Source organism: Sturnus vulgaris, chromosome 2 (assembly GCF_052056855.1).
Source record: "Sturnus vulgaris isolate bStuVul1 chromosome 2, bStuVul1.hap1, whole genome shotgun sequence".
Classification (NCBI taxonomy): domain Eukaryota; kingdom Metazoa; phylum Chordata; class Aves; order Passeriformes; family Sturnidae; genus Sturnus; species Sturnus vulgaris.
In genome coordinates, this window is record NC_142244.1 from 45,000,568 (window position 1) to 45,018,832 (window position 18,265).

The following is an 18,265-nucleotide window of genomic DNA, read 5'->3' on the forward strand; positions in this document are numbered from 1 at the left end:
AAGGGATCTAGAAAATAAGTTTTGTCTGCCACAAAACATTATTTTGTACAATTAAGCTATATTCCTGAAGAAAAACTATTAAAATGAAAAAAACCCTGTTGTTACAGGTCACAGCAAAATTGGATGTTATTTGATTCTGCTGGAAATGATCTAACAAGAAAATACACTAATTCCACGAACCTAAAAGCTATTTTTAGCTTTCAGTGCAACAGATGCGTTGCAAAATCTGATGTTACAGGCTCAGACCTTCCCTAATTAAGCTGTGACTAGTTATCAAACTGACAATTGAGGAAAACAGAACTGCATTTTTCTTGGTATTACAAGAGATAGGAAATATGATTTTTTTTTTTTTGGCATGCCATGTACATTCAAAATCAGTTCAACGTGGAGAGAAATCTGTGGGTTGAAAACCAGAGACGAGGTTGCAGGCAAAGAATGACTATAACAGCCCAAGCCCTGGGCTGGAGGAGGTGTTCAGTTAAGTAGCACAAAGCTCAGCAACATGCAAGGGATTATTTTATGTAACAGTGCCATTTAGCCAAAAATTTTTAACTAAGATTTATCCTATCAAGTCTAAAAATGACAGGAACCCTGCAACTAATAAAAGATGTGTGTGTAAATGTAAATGTGTAAGGATAAACCAAAATCACTCTGCCATGTCTGTCACGTATTTTATTATGAAGACATGCATGGACTTTATCAAGTGCTCAGGGCAAAACCAAAGGTTGTAAATTTAATAAAGATGTATGCATGCAAATCACAAGTCAGATTTACACAGTGCCGTGGCTGTCTTTGGGAATGTGGTGTAGAGTGTGAAGGTTATTGAAGCCAGAATCACTACACTGAGCAAAGAACAGCAGCACTCTGCCAGCAAGCCAGCAGGGAGAAAGGACCTTCTCTGATGACCTGTTCCTGGGGCTACAGGGTCAGAAAAAATATTAAGAATTGTTAAAAGGAAGTGTGGAGATCCCAAGAGTTCCAGTCATCATGCCACCTTAGAAGGAAGGGGAGGATGAGAATAGCAACAAACTTTCTCACATCACCAGACCAGCAGCTCAGCGTGGTCTGAGGCTGATTTTTGTTCTTTCACCTTCCTGGTTTGGAATCCAGGATTGCTGTTCTCTATTTTGTAGGCATGCAATTCCTTACACTAGAGAGGCCCCAGGTAAATCTGGCAGTCACAGGAGAAGTGAGAATCTGAATAAAACAGCATAGCAGACAAGCCCCTTTGTTCATCACTCTTGGTCTGGCCATGCAGCCCACCCTGCTGGCAGTGTCCCAGACTGGAAGCTGGAACACCACGACCTGATTCTGTACTGTCTTTTAGAAGTTAATTTCATGGCATTTTACAATTGATGTGCCTGTCTTTGAGGTGGGAAGGTCTCAGGCTGTAATAAGGTGTTAGGGCAGTGGTGGAGCCTGGCCTGGAAGCCAGCACCCTCCATGAGGTCATGATGCTGCATCCAAGCCCATGGAAAATGGAACCACAGGAGGCACAACCATCTTCACTGAGGACATGCAAAAATCACTAATGGTATCATAACCCATCACAAGGAAATTTTGCTGTGGAAAGATGCAACCTAATGTGTTTTAGATTACATGCTGAATAGAAGGAGGAGGCTAGGAAACCTGGGAGCCCAAAGACAGACAGAGCTGACAAAAGAAATCCCATTAAAGGACACATTCCCAGTGTTAGGGCAGACAGGCTGGCAACTGTCATGCAGACCTGCCTAAGCAGGGTAACCTGGCAGGTGACACTGATGCCAAAATTATTTTTGACAACACCACCATCCCTAACACAGCCCTGGTGATGCCTGAACCACCAGACTCAGTTCCATTCACTACCACAGAGACACTGCAAAAAGTCAGGAAAATCTGGGGCAGTTCTGATAAGAACGTCAGAAACTCTGAGGGGATTAAATAGTCTGATTTTTTGGATAAGATTAAAAGCTAAATATGGACATAATTGCTTGACTAAGCAAAAAGCAAAGAAGTGTGAAAGAACACTGCAAATATCTAAGGGAGATATACACCTACAACAAAAAGAACAGACTTCTTTATCATAAGTCAAGATAGAATATAATTGCAGACAATGGTATAGCATTAAAAAATAATTAAAAGTTGTTATGAAAGAAAAAATGTCTTTGCAACAGTGATTTATTAGTCCACAGTTAAGCGTTCTGTATGTGCTTGTTATATTTAAAAAATATACTAGATGACCAAGCAATGAATTTACAATACAGAAAATTCTTGTCCTGAAAGAAAGTTGACTGAATGACCTCACATCAGAATTCTAGGTTTGTCTGCCTTAGACATTACTGGGGGGAAAAAAAAGCCTAAATTAAGATTCAGTAATCTTAAAACAATCAGTATCATCTGATCCAGAGATGTAAGTAGTTTACAGCAGTTACAGCTGTTGCAACAAACAAGGCAAAGATTTATTATGTAAGCAATTAAACACCCATTATACACAATGCATTGTGTTCCCTGGCTTGCCAAGAATGACAAAAACACACTGAACAGTGCTAAGGTTGAAACAGACCCTGCAACCCAAACTTGGCTAGAACAGTACAAGAGCAGGATTGTGCTGCCAGGCTTCACAAGGTGCTGACACACAGTCAAATAAATAGTATTGGAGGAGTACAGAACATAAAGTTGTGCCTTGGAGCCCCTCTCTACACATGGCTGTGAAGACACGCAATCCTTGTTTTGATTTAAAAGACAACTTGCAACCAACACCTCCTGTGATGGATTTTCACAAGTTCCTCAGTGCAGTTGGAGGTCTAGCATGTTTCAGTGCACCACACCAATTTTGGTATTTGCTTCTGATAGACTTCCAGAAGAAGCAGACTGACTTCCTACTCTTCTCCAGCACAGTTGGTACATGCACTTAAATTAAGCTGTGCACCTTTGTCTTTTGTAGAAAATCTAGAGCAGAGGCTGCTCAACAGGAACAGGGCCTGGGAAGAACATGCCATTTCCTCTTCCCCTGTGGCCACGGTAGTAGGTCAGACTAGTGTTGCCACACTGAAGAACAAGGAGGAGTTCTCTTTTCAGCATTGCAATAGAATATGCCCAATTAAACTTTTTACAGAATCAAGCATGGCACCTCTCTTCTCCCAACAAATCTGCCATTTTAACTAAAGTTTTAGAAAACACTCTCCAGATTTACCAAACCAAAATAAGTTCTTCATATGTTAAGATCATTTCACATGCCAACATTCTTCAGCTGTTGCTGAAGTGGAGGTAAAGGACAGAATATGGATTTACAGAGACAGCATTACGTCCTCAAGTCAACAGTCTAAAATAGTTTCACTTTTCAAACAAACAGCTAATGTGATCGACAGGTTTATAATGAGTGCTGTTAAAAAAGTCTGACAGTGTAAACTCACCTCTTGTTCATGCATACTGATGTGCTGTTTAGGTTTAACAGGGGAGAATGGTGGGATTTAACCCTCCTCTTTAGTGCAGATACAAAAGAGGATCACAAGTCTACCAGCAGCACTGATTGAGTCTTTATGGCAGGCTCAGTTTGCAACTGCATTTCCCATCTCTCCTTCTGGTGCCTTCTTAATGGTCAACTCCAAGCAGACAAATTAACTATGAGGCCTTTCTATGACTTCTAAAAGCAATTGAATTAAAGGTGTGACTGGTCTGTCTCTAGTACAGTGCCAAAGCACCAGGTCCAAGCTCCTTATATCTCCTGTTTGTTTACACAGACATGGGAAGCAAAGTCGGAGAACAGGGTGGTCTTTGTTCTCTCCCAGGTTATGTTCATTATGGCACATAAAACGTACCTCTCCATTTCATGCACTACAATTTTTGGTGTTGGATCCATCCTAACTTTCTGCTACCTACACATATTCAGTGTTAAAAAAAAATATTGCTTTATAGATACCATGAAAAGCTGCCCAACACACCTGGTAAGCAGAATTATGGATTTTAATGCTGGCAAGCTCTAAAAAAGTTCTTAAGTATTAAATCTTTTTTTAAACTGACTGATCTACCCAGAGAAATTTTAATAAAAATTACCGTGAATATCTTCTATTCATTTTCTAACCAAAATTTATTCTAAAGATTCCTAGACTACTAGGAATCACTGGTTTGTTTCCCTAATTAAAACATCTACATAAGATTTTGACAGGTTCGGGAATGGGTTTAATTTCTTACTTGTCCAATAGAACACTTTTGCCACAACCAGTATCATGACCTCCGGCTCACTGGAAGTCTGTTTTTCATGTACTCTGTATTTTTGTTTAACAGAGATTGTTTGACTTTAACTGACATTTGAAGAAACACGAAAATATTAGCTTTCATATTGAATTTTTTTATGTATCCAGATACATTATGACTAAAACGTGACTATGAACCAGGAAGCAATATGGACATATGCCCTGGTTTCAGCTAGGGTAGAGTTAATTTCTTCTCAGTAGCTGTTACAGAGCTGGTTCAGAAAGAGAACAGTGTTCATAACACACAGATTTAGGTTCTTTTGCTAAGTCATGTTTATCCTAAGTCAAGAACTCCTTTTTCTCTCCTAGTTTCATGCTTTGCCAGTGAGGAGGCATGCAAAAGAAACTGGGAGGGAGCTGGGACAGCTGATCTGAACTGACCAAAGGGATATTGCACACCACAGAACATCACTTTTTGTTTACTGTTTGTTATGATTACTGTATTTCAATTATTTATTTTCATTATTTATTTTCAATTATTATACTGTTCCTATACAAGTTTTGCTTTGATCCTCCTCCCCATTCCACCAGGGTGGCAGGGTGGAGAGAGAAGGGGGGTGAGTGAGTGGCTGTGCGGCCCTTAATTTCCATCTGGGCTTAAACTACAACAGCATGAAAGCTAATAGGGCAAACAATTTACTGTGAATCTTCACACATGCCCTCACTTAGTCAAATACAGTGGAAAGATCATAGCCAGTTGCTATGATACCGTGGCTCCCTTCATTCAATTAAAATATTGAAGTCACTACTCAGTATTACACACTTCCCAACAACTGCAACATTCCTGTGGCTCTTATTCTGCTATTCTTACATGCTATGATCTCATTGCTAATATGAATGTGTGCTTCTTGGAATTTGCATTTTCCAATTTGCTTCTGCTGTATTTTGCAAGAAATCATCTTCAGACTGAATGAGGCTTTTGAGTCTCTGATTATTTTTGTCTAACATAGGTAAGTAACTCTCTTGTACTGCACATGATGATCTTTTCCTGTTGGTATCTTTTGTACGTCTGACTTATCTTGGAAAAGTGGAAATTTCCTCTGGGTCACTAATTTCCTCAGGAATTAAACAGGTAAGTTTTGACTGCATAAAATGCAATCTTTCAAAATCTAAAGCTGGTCTAAATGAACAATGCCTCTAAGTCTTGTTAGAATCAATTATTTGAAACACTATACTGGATTTGAAAATAACACATTTGTGTTTGTGCAGTCCTTTGAAGGTGCAAAGTGCTGCATTTCCTCATCCTTGGCCACCACTATGAGTTTAGCAAATTCTCATCCAGTGTACAGCACATGACTGGGGTAAGACATAGCATTTTCAGCAGAAATCAGACAGTAACAGGACTACTGCTATGTTAAGACAGATCAATGACAACATCCTGCAACGAAGCCACACTTTAACTGAGCTGTCAACAAATCAAGGACAGAGGAAAGCAAATGGCCAGTTCTCCCTCATGCTGTTCAAACAACAAAACTGCCAGGTACACATGCTTGCAGCTGAGAAAACACAGGCATTAAGGTCTATTTTCCTTTCTGATTAAAACAATTGTTTTATCAGTTGAAGTCTGACAGCTTCCAGGAGCTTCTGTGTGCTTATATGGTCCCACTGCTTCTGGTTCGGCTATCTTCCTTGCAAGGAGGTCTGTATTTCCCTGGCCATAACTCAATTCCTCATTTGTATTCCCAGTCGACTCTTCACTTTTGAAATATATTCAAACCCAGTCCTCAAGTGCACAGTCAGAGGTTTTGCCAAAAGAGGCTGATCTAGTGAAATGGTCTTACTTTTGTCTTGCTTTCTACCTGATCCATACCTGCCCTCCCTCCTTTCCTGGACACGGTCTTTCTTATTTCAAGTCCACTTCCTCTTTAAAATCTCCCATTCATTTTCCTCTTTTCCTTCCGAATCATGCCACCATGCCTCTTCTGGGTTATGCAAATCCTTCCTTCCCTTCATCACCTTGTTAAAAATGTTTCCTTATTCACCCTCTTGAGTCCAAGTGAAACTGCATTCATGTGACTGTAATGAACAAGTGTGAACCCCTTCCTAGTAAAGACAGAAGGCTCCTTCTTTTATTGTGTGCTCACGAAGTTTGATACTGTTAGTCACAGCCTCTCTGTACTTTGGTTTTGGAATGTGTCCTTTTGTTTTCAAGAATATTTGCTTGTCTAGGGCTTCACCTACCTCTCCAGCATGGCATTTTGGTGTTTCTGCTGCCTTCTCCCTCTCTGTGGAGTTAACTCTTCTACTATCTATGTTTCCCTTACCCACAAAAACCTTTATTTCTGAACTTGGACTATACGTAACTGTCCTCCTTTGTCTTTGCTGCTGCCACTGTTTCAATAGCCATTATCAGTCCTTCCTTCTAGTACTTGTAGCATCCTCTAATGCCAAGCTGGTAGGCGATTCCTCTTCTCCCTGATATCTCTTAATTTTGAATGGCTTTAAAAATTAAGACACAAAACAGGGAGACTCCTAATGAAGTTTAAAATTTAGAGAGTCACATAGCAGAAGGATTGGGACCGATCTTAATGTCTGAGACAAAAGTAAACATGGAAGGGACATCAGACCTTCAGAAGACCTGCCAAGAGAAGGACCATGTTACAACTACAGTCTAGGGAACATTGGGGGACAATGCAGTCTGGGACAATTGACTCTGAAATGCTGGGTCATGTCAGGTTTGGCTGCTCTGGCTGCAGCCCCCAGGCTCCCTGTGACTCACGCTGCATTCAGCTGGTGCATCTAAGACTTGAAAACCTGCAAGTTTTCTCACCCTGGAGGAAAAGAGATTGGCTGGACAAGACTTAGGAGTTAGTCAGTAAAGGTTTAGGGTTTTGGAAGGTGTGACAGGATGCTGAAGGCAGAAAAAGCTCTTGGCTGGTGCAAATGTCAGAATGAATCTTTTAATCAGAAACTTTGGCAGTCCCTGAAGCAGCCAACGCTGCGTGTGAAACTGACCGTCCATGCATGCCTTCTGAATCCATGAATAACCTTTCCTTATTGCCAAGCAATCCAATTCCCACTTTTTGCTTTTTTTGTATTCTTCACTATCTTTTGTTCTGATCTGAGTGCTTGGAGAACCAGAATGTGCCTGCCTACCACACTGCTTTGCTTTTCTACCATGCCACTTTCTTTCTTCATCAAACTTTGCTGAAGGACAGGTTAGGTCCTGTGAATTAAGCACCAGGTTGAGGATTGTTGGATTCTCAGGAACCTTTATTAAATGGAAAGCATTCCTACTCCCCATATAAAATCACCCCGAGATACTCCATGTCTCAAGAGGCACCGAGAAGTAACATCTCTTTTTAACATGCTGCCATCTTATGTTGCCGTTTAAAAATTTTAACGTCTTCCAAAGTAAAAAAAAGAAAAAAAAATTATGTATAGATAATCTCTTAAATTCTCTGCTTATGTGAAGTTGGAGAAGTAATGTTAAAGATTTTGCTAATTAGAACCTAGGACTTAATTACTTCTCTCCTGAAAGATGAGCCGCCTCTGGCAGATAATTTTATGAGGATAGTATGCCTTGAGCAAAACACAGAAAATAGTTTTCTGTCAGAACTTAAGAAAATAGAAGTTTCATCATATAGATTGTTATGTGTTCTGCATATGGATTGTATTTATAAAAAGTCTTTGCTGTCTAGCATAGAAGGGCAATCAAAACTGAAATCAGAAAAAGTAGCAGAAGAACTGATAAAAGGTCCACAATTAAGTTCTTCTTTCTTCATTGTGAAATCTATTTCATGTTTGACCACTTTATTAACCAAGACATGCCACTCCACCCCCTTCTTTCTTTTTGTACTCCCAGCTATTTACTGGGATTCCTTCTGTGGATTTATCTAATAGCAGGGAAGGTACAGATGTCCCATTATCACTCCTGTTGTCACATGAGATATATTACATGGAGTTTCAGGCAGAATATTTTGATTGATACAGAAATGAATTATCTATCCATTCTGTGAAAGAAGTGACAAGCTAAAACAGAAGTACAGCAGCAGACTCATGCAGCTTCCAGACTGGCTCAAGCTTGGAATTAATCATTCCTTATGATCTTTATGAATCTGTATTCCCACTGGTGAGTCTTTTTGTGATGGTGTTAGCTCTTAAGGGCATTTATTTATTGACTTATTTATAAAAATCCTTAAGCCTGCTGCTGCACTACTTGTGCAGACAAGTGTAATAAAATAAAGGGAGCCACTCACTTAATTCAGAGTGATAGTAGTGAGTGCAAGTATGAGGATCAAGTTCTTATTCTTCCCATTTTCATTTTCTGATTGGTCTTCCAATTTTGTTTGTTTCCTTCCAAACTTAACAGGCAAGTATTAAACAGTTTAAGCCTAGAATTTGGGCAAACTTTGACTGGTCAATATTCCTTGCATGGGAAAGTAATTGAATTTTATTGTGGTATCTTACCCCTGTTTGTGACTAATGCTCTTTTTGATCATAGGAGTGGTGACATATATACATGGGGTTTAGCAGAAAGTCATTCCCTGTAAAATTCCAAATATGGATCCAAACTCAAAGTTCCTCCCTCCTCTATTCTATTAATTTCTTTATGGCTCCCTCATCCAAAAAACTTCATTTTTAAACAAGCCAAAATTATTTAGGATTTAACACCCCAACACATATTTTGCTGCATAAGCTTATCTTGGGACCAATGCTCTTATGTTCTCCTCTTTAATACCACATGTCCACATGTATATGTAAAAGGACGTATATATAACCATACATCTTTATATACATGCATGTTTATACAAGTACACGTATATATGTTCCTAGTTTTTTGGTAGCCCTTGTTTCCCATAATGATTTTAGTCAAAGTTCCAAAGTACGGATTTCATTTAGGAAAAACCAAGCAATTAGTAAGGCAATAGGAATTTATTGTTATAAATGTACAACAACTATGTGCCTTTTACAATAAACTTAAAATAATGTTTGTAATTAGCAAAGGAATCTAACAATTTCTAGTTGTCTCATTAAAATGAAATTAGATGCAGAGTTGGAAATTTTAATTCCAAACATTCATCTTTATTGTTGAAACATGTTCTTGAATGAGTTCCTATACTCTTTCACTAAACGTCCATGCAAATTAAGTTGTAAAACATGGGATCCAATCTTGTTAACATTCCTTTCCAGAATTATGACATAGAAAGAACTTCAGAAAGAAAAAGGGGATTATATATATTTACCTTCGTCTTCTTCATGGATTTCTACACTGTTTGTTGTGAATGATTATGTCCTTAGAGTAAAAAATAATGTAACAAAACCAACTAACCAACCAACCAAAACCAACCAAAAACCCCAACAAATAAACAAACAAACAAACAAAACACCACCCCAGAATACCTCAGTGCCTGCTATAATGCAATTTAATATTTCTAAGACAACTCAGTCAGGAAAAAGCATTTAAAAAAGTTGAGTAATAATGGCTTTAAGTGATAATGGTAAGGAGGAATTCCAAACAAATTTGCAATCAAATGAGTCTCATGCCTAATAGCTGTCTATGTCTTGCTCCAGACCATTTTTGCTATAGATCTGTGAAGCTTAAAGAAAAAGGCAATTTTCAAAGGAAAAGGCAATTTTTAAATAGGTTCAAGGGAAACAATTCTCTGCAGGATACCCAGACTAAGCCAACAAGCCACAGAGCTACAACTGGGGGCTTTGAATGTGAAGTGTGGAGTGTAGAGACTCACAGCTGTGCGCACCTACCTCCTCCTGCAGCCGGCACAGAGGAGGAGGGACTTTTTCCAGAGAACTTAGGACACTTTTGACTCCTAGGTAGCTTGAGGAAAGTGGGACACACTCAACTGACTAACAAACTCCTGGAGCCAGGTCCACCCTGGAGCTCCCACTCTAGGGAGTGCTATAACTTTATGAGAGAAGAACAGATCTGGGACAGACAGCAGGCAGCAGCATGCTGGACCTGTCCTGTGCCTTCAAGACCACCATCACTGTTCCCCCTGCAGCATTCTGAGCCCCTCAGACCCACAGAGGGCAGAGCAGAGGCAGACGTGCCAAGACACAGAGGATGAGGGAAGAGGAGGAGAAAGAACGTGGAGGAAGACAGCCTTGGCAAGCAAAAGCTGCTAAATGCTGTAGCTAGATGATCAGACTTTATTTCAGAGATTTTTCCCCTGTCCCTTGTCCTTTATCTTATATTGGGACAGTTAAATATTCACATGCATCCATATAATTTTCAACCTTATACTGTTAAAGACCATCTTTGTATCTTTTTGGTCTAGTTTTCCAGAATCAGTCTGAGTTCTAATCCCATTGAGCCCTTTCATCCTACACAGCATGTTTACTTCCTGTATCTTGTTTCACAGGGGCAAATGTGATACAAGTGGTACAAGTCTAATTTATATCTTCTCTAGAAAAAATATCCCCTTTTGTTTCCCTAAATGGTGATTTCTCTGAAATGTGAAGTTAATAGGAAAACACAAGTATACTAAGATAGTGAAGGACGTTTCTGCTAAATTCTGTGGTGCCTTATTTGTGCCTCACGCAGAGTGCTGATCTAAGTAAAAGCTTGATCTGCATCAAATGTAGTGAACTTCACTAACTTCCTGGAAGATTTATAAATGAGAGGCCAAAGAGTCAGGCTGCAAGGCTGTTTGGCTGCATGAGTAACTGTGAGAAATTCACCCAGTCATTCTGGCATGATGCACAGAAGATGGAGCTGATCAATAAATTCCAAATCACTTGCTTTATTTTTCTCTGGAAAATTATCAGGGTCTGGTGTACAAATAAACAACTACCATGCAGATCCAAACTCCTAACATAAGAAAAAGCAAGAGAATTAAGAGATTTGCACGTCTTCTGCACCATGTTCCAAGAAAGGCCCCAGAAGTAGCCCTTTGTTGGAGAAGGTTAAAATGGAGAATGAAAAAAGGTCCTTAATTTAATCTCATATAAAATACCAAATGTTTTTGAATGCTCCATTAATGCTCCCTGGTTTACCGACTAGAAACACAGAGCGAGTCCAACCTTCAGGGGTCAGCAGTGCTCAGGATATCTATGAACTGTGCTCTAGGCAACTGTGGGGACTATGGAATAAGGGCTCTGCTCAGTATTAATCCTGCAGTATAAGGTTGGATGGTTCAGAATCTGAAGAGCAGCTAAGTACAAATCACCCCCCACCTCACAAATACCACCAATCACCTGTACAGGGCTCTTCTCTAAAATAAAGTCGTATTTCATTCAGAGGGTGATTTTGACATTATTCTTTTAAATGTATTTGCAAGATTGCAAATTCTGTTTAGTCAGTTTTGAAATGAGATAAATACAGTAGCCTTTTCTAAGCTTTCCAGTGCAGAGAATCCTGTGTCTTATTATTATTATCTTATTATCCTGTGACAACATTCATTTTTGGAAAGCCTAAAACTATCAGACTATTTGTATATTCTCTGGAATAAAACTTGCTAAATGCAGCAGAGTTTCTATGGCTGTGCTGAGATACAAACAGTATAAAAAAAGGCTGCTGCTTCACTCTCATTTTTATGCTTAGTGGTCTTTCAACAGACTGTTCTGCCTGAATTTCAGTTTTAGTAGATTATCTTCAAATTAGAGCTCAAGATGTACTTACAATTTAATGCCTTACTCCACTAGAAACCTAACAATTCAAATGCAAGGGAGCAAAATCTTTATAGCTTTGCTCTGTCTTCACAATGTGCTGTTTATGGACTCTTTTTAGCACACACAGGCATACATGCATGCAAAGCCAAGAGGTGGAAGTGAGATGACTCAAACAATGAATCTTTCCTGTTACATTATTGCTATTCCAGGCCTTCTTATTCTTGTTAAAGGACAGTGGATTGAATAAAAAGGGAATAAGAAGTGTGATGGATAGGAAAATATAATGATGACAGTATAATAAATGATTGCTTACCATTTCCTGAGTGTTTGCAAAATCTGCCTCTTTCGAGCTACACTGCACCAAAAGCATTATAATATTAATCAGAGCAGTACAAAGGAATACATTTTTGTATCAAATTCTATTTAAGAGTACTGAGCATTCCTGCTCCCTTAAAACAAATCGAAAATAAAAACAAAAAACTGAGGTTTTCATGTCATTGAAACAGTACATGATACACTACTGTTTCTGCATATACAGGGATATGTTGATATCTGATTAAAAACACAGTCTGAGCCTTAGCAAAATGTCTTGCATGCAGACTTTTATTGCATTCAGAATAAACTACTCTTCATCTAAGAATCACAGCCATAACCCCTCAAGATATTTTTATTTGACCTCAAATGAACAAGAAAAAGGGGTTCACAAAGCAGCCATTTCTTTGCTATTTCTGCAGCATCTCTCAAGGCAGCAGCAGTGCAGCTTCAGTGTAGAAAGTGTTAGTGCTTCTGAAACATGTTATTAGAGTAAATCTTGTACTGAAATTGACTTTATTTTGTATTTAATGATACGATGTCAAATATACTTTGATCTGCATTAATGCAGTTGCTGGAATAAAATTACTTTCAGTCATTTAGTGTTTTGATTCCCACGGTTAGCTGCACCAATTCATCTCCAAGAATTGATGCTCTTTTACACTGCAAGCTGTCCCTTACCCCTATTATCCCTAGGAGACTTACCACAAGAGAGTAACATATCTTGAATCCAGGTTTAGCCACAAAGTAGTCATCAGATTTGAAGGTTATCTTTATGTGATTTGTTCTTGATGTTATTCTTGGAGGTACTTCCTTGTGTCCACACCACCGTCCTCGAATAACTGTGCTGGTCTCTGATACATCTTCCACTTCCACAAAGTCATACCTGAAAAAGAATGTGAAGAATCAGTTTTTGCTGACTGGTTAAAGAGGGTGCTTGCAAATTGACAGGAGCACAGCTGGAGACAAAAAGACAACTGTCCCCTGTTCTCCTCTCCAAAACATCAGACTAAATATTACAAATGGTGGACAAGTTTCTGTGCCACAAAATACACTAAGCTGCAGGCTACTGCCTGAGTGCTCAAATGACTGATTTCTGTGCTCCTGGAACATGACAGTATTTGCTACCATGTTAAAGTAGCAATAAGAGGCACTTGCATGCACTTAGTATACAGTAAGCATACGCATTGCGTTTCATGTGGTGGGTAAATAATTTAGAGACCTGATAAAATATTATTTAAGGCAGGCTGCCCAACCTGAGCAGCTGCAAGCACTTGTGCACTTTCTGGTGGTCGCCCAACTCCCTGCAGCAGCAGCAGCCACAGGCACCTGCCTGCTGTGTCAGTCAGAGGGCTAGAGAGGGGCAGCCACTGTGCCACATGAGCAAAGGGAGATGCTGGAGGGACACAGGGCAGTACATGCTACTGAGAGGTGCTTTTTAGGGCTTTCCTTGTAGGTGGTACATTGCTCCTGCAGCTGGTTTGGAAAGATTTATGTCTAGCTTTCAAGCAGGAAAGCATGCTGCTGGTCTGCGTGCTGCAGTGTTCTGTGAAAAGTCACATCTTGGCCAGGCACCTGTGCCACAGCAGAGGTCCCTGAGCCCAAAGAGGGCTCTGCCAGGAGCAGAAGGCACTAAACACTAGGGATGAAGGGACACAGTGGTAGCACTCACTGCTCCAGCCTGTGCATTCGCCTGCTCAGGTATAAATGACCATATAAGTAAATAAAAAAATGAGTACAGTTATTGAGCGGGAGAATAATGGAGATAGAGAATAAAGTTCTGCTTTTACTAAGTCTATGACAGAATGTCTCTCAGTATCTTTGAGCCAGAATTAGGCCCCACACATTGCTTCCAGCAAGGCAGAGGTGATGACAAGAGGGGCAGCTTGAGTACCATCCTCACAGTACAGTTAAGCCTTAAAACTCTGGAGGTCTTTACCAGGAATGTTTTCTATTATCAAAGCATCTGCTCCCTCCAAAGAGGGAGTTCAGAACTGTTAAGTGATTCTTCCTAGCTCCCCACCCCCAGGTCTGTGGGCCAAGCACCCTCCTCTTTGCCCAGTTGTGGGAGCTGAATAGCTCTGTAAATAACAGACATGCTTTTCTTTTTCTGCTGAGAGCCCATGAGAAAAAAACCGCAAGTACTATGTGGTTTGAGAATATCAGCTCTGCTGCTTTTATATTCACCAACCCCAAATTGCACAGCACAGAAAATAACAGATCTACCATGACCACTTAAATCTGCCCAAACTCTGCTGAAATATTCTTTTTTTGTAACACACCAAAATTTAGTTCCAGGCAGAGGCAAACTTGTCTCAATCTCTCTCCACTGTCTCCAGCTCCCACTCCCTGGTGGTGATGGATGTGGTACCCAGCAGAGCTCCCAAGCATCCACCCCCACCTCTGGGCAGCAGAGAACTGTGAATGCCTATTTGCAACACAAGAGGTTGTGGTGTTCAGCAGGAGATAACCTCGTAAGCTTTGGTGAAGGTTGTCCTGATTGGCCTCCCCACTTTTGGAAGCCAGAGGCCAGACTAAGTAGCAAAACCAGTGAAAATCCATGGACTTTCAAGGATTATAACTGCTTTCAGCAGCAGAGGCTTTGCTGCAATGATCATGGAAGTAAGTGTATTCTCAGTTGCTTCTGTGCATCCAAGGAGCCTCAGAGACTGGGTAATTTAATTGCTTTTCAGAATCATCTCTTATCAAGTGCCTGTGGAAATGGTAACAGCACTTTTTGAACATTCTTTAATACCTTGAATATTTCCTCTCCTTCTTCAGAAGCCCAGCAGAAATACAGCCCTGCTAAAATATACCTTTTTATTCCTCAGCCTGAACGAATTTCAATCAGTTCAGTCTTAATAGTATGCAAATTACAATAATTAGCATTAATGAAAAATTGAAAGAAAACACTAGGAAGTTTCTGGAGAAAAAAGCTTAAGGTCAAAAGCAAATACAGAAGCAAGGTAAGGTGCAGAGGTCCTGAATTACTTGTCCAGTATGCCCAGCCTTCAAGCATATGCTCAGCTCTCGGCATTCATTTCAATTAAAAACAGTCCTGGCTGTCTCTCTAAAGCAGCACTGCAGGGACTGTCAGGGACTGAAGCTGCAGAAAGGATCTAGTTTTGAAAAATATATTGAGCATTAGTAAAAAATCCAACTGCACACAGTACTTAACAGACTTAAAGCCATCACAAACTGTCTGACCAAAAAATTCCTCACTCTGGAAGTAATACTACCCAAATAAAGGTCTTCCAGAAACTCTAGGGAAAGCTTTACTGCAGAAAAGGATGTGATATTTCTCCAGCTTCTACAGACACTATGGATGATGGAAGGTCTTTGCTTTTCTCTGCATTCTAAATTAGCTGCTCTGGAAAAAGCAAGCAGACTGTCTTCCAAGATGCTCTCCAAGCACACAATGCCAGTAACAGCTTGACTTTCCCTCACTGTGCCACCACCTTTAATGGCTTTTGACAGAGAATACTTCATCCTTTTTTCCACAGTAAATTAGCCCTCTGTTTCAGGGTTGCAATGCTTTCAGGTCAGCCACAGTTTATCCACTGTGTAAATATTAACAGGCTGCTTCTGTGTGCATTAGGCTCTGAATCTGGGAAAGTGTTGGGGTACTGGGAGGTCACTGTTGTTACTGACTCTGCTGCTGATCTTGGACCAACATCACCAGAGCAGACCTGCCAAGGAGCAGGGAAGGAGAGCCAATTTTAGGCTGCATTCTTTTATTACCACATGGAAAACAAACCTGCAGGAATGGTTCTCTCTATCAGCAATGCAGAAAATTTAACAAAGAAAAATAAGGAAAAGAAGTCCACCCTGTAAAATGCCTGCAGAGATGCCAAACCCTACAAACACAAATTAATTGACAAAGATAAGATAAGAAGAGGCTGGGTGTGCATAAACACTAACAACCAAGTTCTCTGCATTAGATAAGGTGTAAGTAACAACATGATCAAGCAGAGTTGGAGGCTGAGACTCGAGCATTTTAACTAAGTAGCATCACAGCAATCTGCCTTTCCGAGGGCATGGGAACCCTGAGCCTGTCTTCCCCCACAGAAAAGAGAGCTGAATAAAAGAAATATAAACACATGGATTTATACTGTTTTAGTGAATGTTGGCAAGATTCACCTCTGTACTCTACTAATTGAAAACAGTTTATCCACCTAGGTTAATCAGCCAGATCATCTGAGCTTAAGGTCACTTTTTGTTTAAAAGGGGAACAAAAAAACCTGGGATAGAGTAGGGTAGGCTTTAATAGATTTATAGATACATCAGCATGCATCAACACGCTGATGTCTGTGGACCTATATTTAAAAGTTTTAAACGGAACTGTACCAGTGAAGAGTAAAACGAAAGATAAGCAAGTAATTTGAACATAATTACATTTTTCAAAGCATTTTTTTCTGTCCCTCACACCTCAAAATAAACACTTACCTTCTCACTCAAACATCCTAAAGCCTTCCACCTACTGAAAGAGATGTTTCTTGCCTGGCTGAAACACGACAGAGGTGACGGAGGACAAAATCCTATTAAAGTAGGATTGTTGGATAAAGTAGGATATGCTATGGTAGCTGGATTTGAGCATACAAGTACCTTGTGCTTAAAACGTTACAGAAGGACTAAAAACCTGACGAAACTGCTTCAGGTCCAGGACAGCTCAGTTTATTTATGAACTCAAATATCAATTTCAGCTGGGAGAACCCCTTAAAGGTCTGTCCTCCTTGCAAGGACATCCTAGACCCAGCCAGAGATGCCCTGCTTTTGCTTTGCACTCTCATGCCAGTGAGCTCAAAGGTGATCTTAAGGAGCCCCCTGCAAACATTCACTTGCCACTCACCTGCAGATCTCATTTTCGGGTTCCTCCAGCCCAAACTGATTATCAAAAGCCAGCTGGATCCTGGTGTTCTCTGGGGAGTGGAGGCGCCACGTCAGCAGGAGGTTCCTGGGGTAGCTGCTGGGGAAGCGAGGACTGTGGATGCAGCCGTTCCCTGCCACGCTGATGCTCTCTTCTTTTCGGTACAAGTCTGTGAGGTGATTGCTCTCTGTTAGTAGTCACAACTTGTAGAAATTAGTATGTTGTTCCAGTTACAGGAAGGCAAAAAACACAACAGTTTATAACACAGCAAAATTATTTGCATTTCAAGTCTATAAAAAGTTGGGTCTAGGAGCAGTTGTTATTATTAAATAGGAAGTACAGTGTATTTTCTCTTAATTCAATCCCCTATTAAACAGTAAGAACAACAGAGCTCCAGTATATAGACTCTTTATTTTACAAGAAATGTACAAATATTTTTACATTTATATTGATCATATAATGCCATTCTCACCACTTTGGTTTTAAAACAGAATTAAACTTTAATAAAAGCTACAAGCTTGAGAACAATGAAGTAAGGCATACTGAAATAAAAAAGGTAAACAGTCCTGCTTCTCAAATTTTGTGCTCTGGGGAGCAATGCCCCTAAACAAAAGCAGCAATGAAGGGCTGCAGGAAAGTGAGTATGGCTGAATTTAAATTTCTTTACTGTGCTTAAGTGTTTCTTCCCAGAAACAAGTGTAAGGTCATGTTTTGATTTTATTTATATGGTGTGAACCATTTTCTGCCTATGGTCCATTTACTCAAACAGCTACTCCATGCTTATTCTGATGTAACTGAGGCCAGATCCTGTCCCATCAACCATCTTACTCAGTAACTTCAAGATAAATAGCCAAGTCTTTACTTAATTAAAATTCCACAACTTTTGCCTGAGCAAATATTAAATTGTTCCTAAAGTTTACTTATACTGAGTAAAACATTTGCTGCTGTAAATCCATGGTTCCATGGATTAGAGAAACTGGGTCAAGACCCAGCTCTCTAAAAGTCAAAATGTCTTCTCGTTGCACCATGCACTTGCACTGCCCAGCTGTTTCTGATACTGGAATTCGGGTCAGTTTGCATCAAATAACTGCAAACAACCATTCTGTGCATTGACAACTTTAGTATGTGGACATTTTGAGGATCAGAAGACTCCAAGGCAACATGCAGATCATGGCAGGTTTCAGTTCCCAGTCAAGACACACACCTCTGAGACTTCACATGTGGGACAGCTACCTGTGATCCTTCCCCACATGATGTCTGGGGATCTACATGAATTTGTACT

The 18,265-nt window shown here is 40.0% G+C and overlaps 1 protein-coding gene across 4 annotated transcripts in view; it reads right to left on the reverse strand.

Moving 5' to 3' along the window:
- Window positions 1-18,265, reverse strand: part of PDGFD (platelet derived growth factor D) — a 139,600-nt gene that overhangs the window by 41,656 nt on the left and 79,679 nt on the right. The window contains exons 2-4 of one of the 4 annotated variants that reach the window (XM_014886591.2): window positions 16,966-17,170; window positions 12,822-13,002; window positions 12,118-12,159 (exon numbers count right to left, since the gene is read on the reverse strand). In XM_014886591.2, coding sequence (XP_014742077.1) covers window positions 12,118-12,159; window positions 12,822-13,002; window positions 16,966-17,170 — 428 coding nt within the window. The remainder of the gene's footprint in view (window positions 1-12,117; window positions 12,160-12,821; window positions 13,003-16,965; window positions 17,171-18,265) is intronic. The other 3 variants (XM_014886592.2, XM_014886593.2, XM_014886594.2) reach the window with 3 other exon arrangements.